Source organism: Myzus persicae, unplaced genomic scaffold, assembly GCF_001856785.1.
Source record: "Myzus persicae strain clone G006 unplaced genomic scaffold, MPER_G0061.0, whole genome shotgun sequence".
In the NCBI taxonomy this organism is placed as follows: Eukaryota; Metazoa; Arthropoda; class Insecta; order Hemiptera; family Aphididae; genus Myzus; species Myzus persicae.
The window spans coordinates 23,395-33,154 of record NW_019100525.1 but is presented as its reverse complement, the minus strand read 5'-3'; the positions used below and the strand labels follow the sequence as shown (position 1 = coordinate 33,154).

Sequence of the window (9,760 nt, the reverse complement as noted above, 5' to 3'; positions counted from 1 at the left end):
ATAAGTGTTATAATAAGAGAAGTTGCTGTGGCCATTATTAAAAGGATGTTTGAGTTAACTATACCGTCGCCTACAGAAAATCAACTAAGACAAAACAGTAGTCAATTTTTTTCAAAATGGAATTTCCCGAACTGTGTCGGGGCGATAGATGGGAAACATGTAAGAATAAAGGCTCCCAAACGAAGTGGATCATTATATTTTAACTATAAAGAGTACTATTCAATCGTTTTGCTAGCAGTCGTTGACGCGGATTGTAAATTCACTGCTGTTTATATTGGTTCCTATGGTAGAGAAGGAGACGCTGGTATCTACCTATAGAGTCAAATAGGAAAAATGATAAAAAATAATACATTCAATATACCAGCACCAAAAGAAATACCCGGGACAAATACGGTTGTACCCCATGTCATTGTAGGGGATGAAGCTTTTGCTCTGCACGAAAACCTAATGAAACCTTATCCAAGACAGCAATCTGTACATGATCCATCAAAAGCTGTATATAATTATCGACTATCTAGAGCTCGGAGAACAACTGAAAATACTTTCGGAATTTTATGCGGTTATTTCAGACTCTTTTTCCTACCTATTGCTACTGCCCCAGAAACTACAGACAAATTGATTATATGTGCATGCATATTATATAATATTTTACGGGGAGCAAAAGTACTTGCTCCAGGTCAAAAACATTTTGATGATGCACTACCACTTCCAACTGAAAATTTAATCCCCATAACAGAACACAATGTGCGTGCCAAAATGAATCACACTCAAATTCGAGAAATATTCAAAAATTATTTCAACGGTCCAGGGGCTGTAGAGTGGCAGCATAGTTATGCAATGCGACATTAATTGTGATTATTATATAATATATTTATTGTGGTAATTACTTTTACTTTAAAGCATCTCTTGTATATTAATAATTAATATATTCATTATTCTTATATTAAAATAGTATCTGTGACAACACGTAAACGATAACAAAAAATAACATATTACTATTCTAAACTTTATTTAAAATAATGTTGAATAAATTAAATTTAAGCTTGAAAAAGTGTTTTATATTAAATTAGTTAATATTTATTGAATTTTTCACTTTACTGCATTTTAGTACTATACACACCTGATTTTTGAAGTGTTATTCCAATTTCGTTCCACAAATTTTGCTTCATCTGGGCTTGTCTATACTCTTTGGATTTGATATTGTACAAAGCTTCATGATTTTTGTCAAAATCAATTAATTGTTCGTCATTTTCGCTCGTCCAAATCACGTTTCCACTCATTGTATTAATTAAATATGCACACCGCTACACGCGAAAATCGTTGAACTACTGTTTATCACCGCTTTGACGGCCGTCATGCAAATGACAGCACCGCTATTTGACGTTACGGTGACACTCAACGTACTCTAGGAAACCTACTCCGATGTTATTTATAGAAAACCTATAGATGACGTCACCCAACGCTATATTACGGCCGCTAGATAACGGCACCGCTTTTCTAGGAAACCATAGCTTAAGGTACGGCCCCACTGAACGCGATTTGCGATGCGAGCGTTTATGCGAGCGATATTTTTCAGCGATTTTTACGATTTTGGTGGGGCCAGTCCCGCGTTTTTATTGTTTTGTGGCGAATGGTTTTAATCGCCAAGATGACTTCGTTCAATTCAAACCGCGTGCGTAAAATACTTTTGTCCGAAAGTTCTGCTTCAATAGAAGCAAAAGTTGAAATGTTTAAAGAACGTTTATGGGTACATGAATTAAATACAAAAAGAGAAAAAGAAGGTGAATATCATACTCTTTTTTCTAAACTAAAAAAGCATCCAGACAAGTTTTTTGAGTACTGCCGTATGGATGAAGAAACTTTCAACATAGTTCTTGATGCTATTAAAGATACTATACAGAAATCAGAAACAAATTTTCGAAAGCCTATATCATCAGAAGAGAGGCTTTAAGTTACTCTGAGGTAAGTAAATATCAAATTAAAACCTACATTTTTTTTACTTATAATTCTAAATAATTAAAACAAGTATCAAAACATGTTCAAAACCAACTTGGTCATATATTAAAACAATAAGTAAATTAATATTAAATGTAGGCCACATAAAAAAAATATAAACATAATATTAAATTATGACAGCTGATTACAAATGTAATAACAATATACCTAATAGGTATCAAATATGTAATAGTATAATAAATGAAAAAAACAATTAATTATCTTCAATAAAATTGACTTTAAAAAGTTATAATCATATTAAATTAAATACTAGGTCTAGGTGTAGCGTCTTGCAATAACAAAAACTTAAATATTTTTAAAAATCAATATTAAAAAAAAAAAAAAAAAAAAAAAACAATTCATTAGCGGCTTGCTATAAAATTACTTAAATAATCAACATTAAAAAAAAACTTTAAGAAAAATTAGTTTCGAAAGTTTGTGTTCCCTCATTATTTATTTGCCATTGGGCACTATATGGAAAACTGCTGACCACGGTTGTTTGATTTGTCGTTGGTGTTGATTGTAATATATTTAAAGTTTCTTGAAGTAAAATCTCTTGAAATTTAATTTTTGTCCTCATTTTCTGTGTTTGCGATAATTTTTTTAGATCAGGCAATAAACTTTTTAAAAATAACAAATCCTCATCTTCTTTTTCTTCGTTTTCTAAAAGTTTAAGTTTTTTAGCTTCCATATTTAATAATTCCCGTCTAAAATTATTTACTGCCGTCTGTCTATGTGGTACATCGTAGTTTCTTCTTTTTAATCCACCTGCAGGACTTACATCGGAGTCTGTATTATCTAGATCGGCATCAATAATATTCGAACTATATTGTGTAAAATTATCATTATCTTGAGTCTGGCACACATCATATGCATGCGATGAATTTGATTCAATGTCTACTTCTTCTGACGAGTTGAAATTCGATGTAATGTTTGTGGAACGAGTTCTTGTTTGCATTGTATTTCGTAAATATGACAAACATTTAAATAACGGCCACGTAGAATTACTAACATCCTCAGCTCCAGCTCCCGATTTTCCTAAAGGATGTTTTTTTAATTCAGCGCGATAATAGTCCCTCATATTTTTCCATTTTGCTTTCAGTGTTTCCGCTAGAAATATTTATTTAGTTTTTAAAAATACTAATGTACTGTCTAAAGTTATATATAGAAAATAGGTAAATAATGGCTAATGCATAGTCAATCACAAATATTTTATTTAAAAATGACATTAATTCAAACTACGTTACTAATGTCTAATTTTAAAACAAATTATTTCAATTGCAATAATATCAGTTCAACTAGTTTAAGTTCAAAACCTATTAACCTTTAAATGTATGTTTTAGATTTTTGGCTACTGGTTGTAGTTTTAGAAGCTTAGCTTTCACCTTTAGAATGGGAAAAACTACTATTTCAAAAATTGTAGTAAAGACATGTAGTGCTATTTGGGATAAATTATTACCTACTTATTTGCCGGAACCTACAGTTGATATGTGGAAATCAAATTCCGAAGATTTTTATAAAAATTGGAATTTTCCGAATTGCCTCGGAAGCATCGATGGAAAACATATAAGGATTAATCAGCCACACAATTCGGGTTCAATGTATTACAATTACAAGCATTTTTTTTCTATACATCTACTTGCTGTTTCTGATGCAAATTACAAATTTGTGATGGTTGACATTGGTGCGTATGGCAGGGAAAGCGACGGCGGAGTTTTAAAAAATTCAGAATTTTTCAAAAAACTTCAAAATAAAGAACTGAATATTCCTAATAATGCAGAACTTCCAAATACCATCATCAAAGTTCCATACACATTCATAGGCGATGAAGCATTTCCATTATTAGTTAATATATTACGACCATATCCTGGCAAACAACTCATAAATAATAATTAAAAAAAAGTATTTAATTACAGACTTTCTCGGGCAAGGCGCACAGTTGAAAATACTTTTGGGATTCTATCCTCGAAGTGGAGAATATTAAATAAAGCCATCGAAACTAATATTGAAAATGCTATTATAATTACAAGAGCAGTATGCATATTGCACAATGTAGTATTAACGCATAATAAGCAACCAATACAAAATATTATTCAAAGTTTATCTGAAGAAAAAATTGCTAATATCTCTGACGGCAGAAGAAATAATAGATTTAGTACAGATGCCAGAGACACTAGAGAAATATTCGCCGACTATTAGACTATTTTATTAGTGAGTATGGTTCAGTTCCTTGGCAAATGGACTATATTTAACAGTATAGGTAGATAATGTAACTTTGATAATATCATATAGAAATAGGTATTACATTTTTAAAATATTTATTTGACTTTTGTCACAGGTATCAATTTATTTTTTAAATTTTAAAACGTTTAATACCTATAGGATAGGGACTTACCTAGGTATATTATTATATATTTTGTTCATTTTTTTTAAAACTTTATTTCGTTATTAAACTTATTTTCCTATAGTGAAATATACTTATATACTGCGACGATGTAATAATTGTTCTTCAATTTTAAATTTCAATCAAATCGTATTACTATTTTAAAACCAAATATAAACAGGAATAATTATTATTTTCATTTAAACCGTAGGTCTGGATTATTTATATTTTGTATTTGTGTACATTATAATTTATAAGTAGCTGCTCGTATATTAGATTTCGACTTTATTATTAAAAATAGAATAATAACATATGGTAAGCTTATTCAATTGATTCAAATGTAATTTCCCAATCGGTTATCTATAATATTCTATCGAGTAATTTTTAATAATTTTTATTTATAATCAATGTATATGGTTGTAAATGTTCAATAAGATATTATAAGTATCAGAATAATATTATATTGTAATACCAATAGGTACCTAATGACTGATGTACGATTGTACGATGTACCTATACTTTTTATAAAGTTCGCAATATTGCTTATTATAATATTATTTAATTATTTATTCCTTATAATAAGTTTATATAACTTATACTTAATTCTTATTTCTTAATACTTTTAAGTGTTTAATAAATAAAGCTATATGCCAATATACGTAATATGTAAAATATTAAAATAAAGTGAACTTGGATACCTAATTTATATTTTGTATTTATTTTTGTAATATAACCTGTATTGTACCTACTTACCATCTACAATCATCTCTTTGCTTAAATCAGACCAACACTGTTGAATAATGGTCCTACTTCTATGACCAGCATGGCGAGGGTTCCAAATTGGTTCTTTTAAAAAAACTGCAGCAGCTAATTTTTCTGAATCAACCGACATCGTGGACTTTTCAAGAACGATTAATCGCATGAAAACAAACTATTTTGATTTATCTGCGTTAAAAGCTATATATCGTAAAACGCAAAACGCGAAACGCTGACAGTGTGGCCATGTCATAGTTATTCTATAGTTTTGATAAAATCGTAAAAACGCAAAACGCAATCGCAAAACGCAAAATCGCAAATCGCGTTCAGTGGGGCCGTACCTTTACACGTTTAAATCGCGTTAACACTAATTTCTCATACCCAATTTATTGTCGCTTAACTTAACTAAAAAGTCAAAATAATAGTTTATACAAATTTGAGCGAATCATTTGTTCCGAAAACGTGGTTGAGGTAACACTTAACAAATTTTACTAAATTAAAAGTGAATAGTGTACTTAAATTTTAAATTTAACTATGGAGTTCGACGACGTTGAAGCCGTAGCCATAGCTTACGCTTTTTATAAGCGCCATCAAGCGAGAAAAAAACCGGAGAAGCGACAATAGGCGCTATTGAGTGCATTCAATGAACCCAAAGAGGCCGCAAGAAGGACAATTTCAAATAAATTTTATGTCATTGAGAGCTCATTTAGAAGAATTTATTAAGTACTATAGGATGTCTATTACAACATTCGATGAATTAGTAAGAGAAGAAATAAATATTCAATTAACAATGTTATACATGTACAATATATTATATACATACTACATTAGTACTTGTTTAGTTTAATGTTAAAAATATTAAAATTTATCTTTGTAATATACTTTTTATATAATTTATAAATATATTTTTTAGATTTCATTTGTTAGGCCTTATCTCGCAAAACAAGTTACTAATATGCGTAATCTAATATCAGAAGAAGAACGACTAACCATAACTTTAAGGTAAGTAAATACTAAATAGTACAATAGGACGGTGAAATATTAACATAACTATTTACTACGATTAAAAATATTTTATAAGATGTATAATATACAATGTAATTAACTATTTTACTAACATTTAAAATTCGTGATATAATCATTTAAGTCTTCATTATTTTTTATATATTTAGCAACTGGAACGCATTTCTCATTCCTGCATTTTGAATTTTTGGGGGAGTCTTTACTATAGCCATGATTGTGCGGGAAACTTGTGAAGTTTTATGGGAAGTTTTACAACCTAAGGAAGGTAGAACCGACAACAGACGACTGGAAAGATGTCGCAAAAAGTTTTTTTGAAAAAACGCAATTTTCAAATACTGTTGGCGCAGTGAGTTTATCCGTTTGACGATAACTTTATATTTTAGATTCTGAACGGAGTGATGAATGTATTGATAATGATAATACGATGAATGATGATGTGTGTTTTTTTTGTGTCTTTCATCACGTTTTAGAGCATTAAAAGTTCGGGTTTCGGTTAGAAAGATAACTGTATATTATTTGTACTTTGGAGGGTCAAAAGTAAAAATGTTCAGTAGTTATCAAATGGTTACCATTTAAGAAAAACAAAAGTTGTAAGAAACAATTTTTTTATAAGCGTAGAAAGTTCAAATTTTTACAAAATATGTTCAAATCGCGAAAGTTTGATGTTATTTTGCAGTTGAAAATTCATAAAATATAAAGTATTTATACCTAAGGTTTGACACATTCATTACAGCGGCCTACTCTATGGCCGTGATGCACTCCACCCCAACAGCAGAATCGAGTTCCCGATTTTTAACCGAAGTAACAATATCAACTTGTAGGCAGTGTATTTTTTAAGGAATGTTCACTGGGTGACAAAAAAATATTTTCTCAAAATAAATAATCAATTATAGTATGATTAAAGTATTTCATGCTCGCCCCTCATGATAATTAAAAAATAAATCTTAATGCTAGTATTAAATGGCAAAAAATATTAAATAAAAATGTACAAAAATGTATTACTATAATAGTTAGGGGTTTTCAAGAGTGATGTTATAATATTTAATTTAATTTAAAACGTCTAAATATTAACGTTTTTAATATTTGTATAAATAGTTAATCAAATAAGTAAAACATAAAAATGTTCTACTATTGTTTGTTTTACTATTACAAAAAAAATGTGGTCCTAGTTGTGCCTGTTTAAGTCGTTTAGATAAAAGTTGTTTTAAAAATAATTGTTTATATTTAAGTTTACATATTTTGATTATAGGTGGATGGTAAACACTAAACATATACGACTCAAGTGCCCGAAAAATAGTGGATCGTTGTATTACAATTACAAGCATTTTTTTCCGTTGATTCTCATGGCTGTTTGCGACTCTAATTACTGCTTTAGAGTAATTTATGTGGGTTCTTACGGAAGGGAGAGTGACTGCAATGTCTTCAAAACATCTGCGTTTGGGAAAAAACTGTACATGAACGGAACAAACTTTCCAGCTAATCAATGCTTACCAAATGACAATCTTGGCGTACCACAACCATTTGTGTTAGTGGCTGGTGAAGCATTTGCTTTGCATAACAATTTATTAAGGCCATTTCCAGGAAGAAGTTTAAATGACCAGAGAAGAATATTTAATTACCGATTATCGAGAGCCCGTCAGTATATTGGATGTTCTTTTGGTATTATGTCAAAAAAGTGGAGGGTTTTCCAGACCAGCATGCTTGTAGAACCAGAAACTGCGGTTAAAATCACAAAAGCCTGTTGTGTACTTCATAATTTTGTGCGATGGCGTGATGGGCTTAACTCTGAAGGCACCCAAAGTTCTATGGAAAGCATAACTGAAAGAAAGGGAGTGGGAAACTCTCCAACCAATGCTAAAGATGTCAGAGAGTACTTTGTGCAATATGTTAATAATGCAAACTATGCGTTTGACTGGAAAACCAATGTCATTGGTCAGTAGCTTTTTATATACTGTTGCCGCCGCAACATAAAGGCGTTACGAAGCAATAAAGTACCTACCTAATCAAAAATGAGAACATAGGACATCGGTCACCGGGGAACAGCTGGACACACACACACACACACTCACATATCACTATTTGTATTGTTTTATTATTATTATCGTTAAATGTGTCTTGTGAGTTATATAATATGTAGATTACATGTTATCGCACGCCGCCGCGCCGTCTAGGCGAATATTAATTAGCACGGCCGCCGTGATTTTCTGTCTCGTACCGAACGTTCTCGCAGCAGTATCGACGCACGCATTTTTGTACCACAATATTATATTTTTTCTACCAAATCAGCACCTAAAGTGTTGTTTCTTTTTTACAAATTGTTTTTTGCTGGCTCAAATAGCCGATTATTTAATTATAATATTATTATTGTGCGCCATAAGGGCCATTTATTATACATATTGTAGCTCAATTTATTTTAAGTCCTGCTGCGCAAATCGCCATATTATTATTATATAATTTGTTCTTTTTATATTATTATTATTATTACCCGGCGCATATTACCAATGTTGTTTCCTTTTTTTTATACATTATTATTCTAGCATAGGTATGAGACCAGCTGGCCAGTCTGCGCTTCACAATTTGTGAGTTACTCTTATTACTATTATTATATTTACGTATTACTTATTCGAATACTTGTGTCGGAAGGGTCATATATTTTACTATCATTTTTATATTATAATCATTTAGACAGCTCTAATAGCTACCGGTAACAATATTATAATCCTTTTTTTGTTGGGCCAGAAGGGCCATTTCGTATTATAATTATTATTTTGTTGTGCCAGAAGGGCTGCATAGTATTATTATTTTATCATTATTCTGATTAGTCATAAGGACTACATATTATTGTAATATTATTATTTTACTTAAGAATTTGTATACCTACAGCTCAAATAGCTGCACATAATAATATACCTTAATACGAGCTAACAGCTTAAATAGCTGGTCAATTTATTATATTCTGTCGAGCCATAAGGGCCGTACAATTATTATTATATTCGGTCGTGCCATAAGGGCCGTACATTTATTATTATTATTATTTATATTATATTTTTATACCTGTGTTGCCCACCTATCTGTGTTGCTGTGATATTATATATATATTTGTGTCATTATTATTATTCTTGTGTATTATACAGCAACAGCAACTTATTACCAGCAATCGTGTTACCATTTTTTATTACCTATTTGTTTGATTGTATACACACCTACACACATACACATATTTATACACAAATACACATAATTACACAACACGCACTACATAGCTCGACAGCATTTGCCCGGCAACCCCGACCACTGCTGTTCGAGCTATTACACCACTACACACCCAGCTAGTCCTCGCATATTCTAGACCTGTCCTAGGTGTTAGTGGTGAACAATTAGGTGTCCGGGGTGCGCAAGTTATTATTACATGCTACCGGCCCGTCCATTTTGGTGACCTCGACGTGATTTTTTTCTATTTATATTGTTGTGTTTTATTATTTGTGAATTTTACAGCTGAGATAGGTTTTGTTTGTAATTAAATTGTTTATTAGTCAGATTGAAATCACATTAGTCTCAATTATTAAATATAAACATCGTTGAAGTTAATTATTTATCGCAATC

General features: G+C 30.8%; 1 protein-coding gene across 1 annotated transcript; it reads right to left on the bottom strand.

Annotated features, from left to right (window-relative positions):
- Positions 1-2,407: 2,407 nt before the first annotated feature.
- On the bottom strand, positions 2,408-5,270 carry LOC111030298. Its single transcript, XM_022309726.1, has 2 exons — positions 5,132-5,270; positions 2,408-3,105 (listed from the first exon to the last, which is right to left on the bottom strand). Exons 1-2 carry the CDS (start codon positions 5,268-5,270, stop codon positions 2,408-2,410), a joined length of 837 nt encoding a protein of 278 aa, XP_022165418.1.
- Between the last annotated feature and the right edge of the window lie 4,490 nt (positions 5,271-9,760).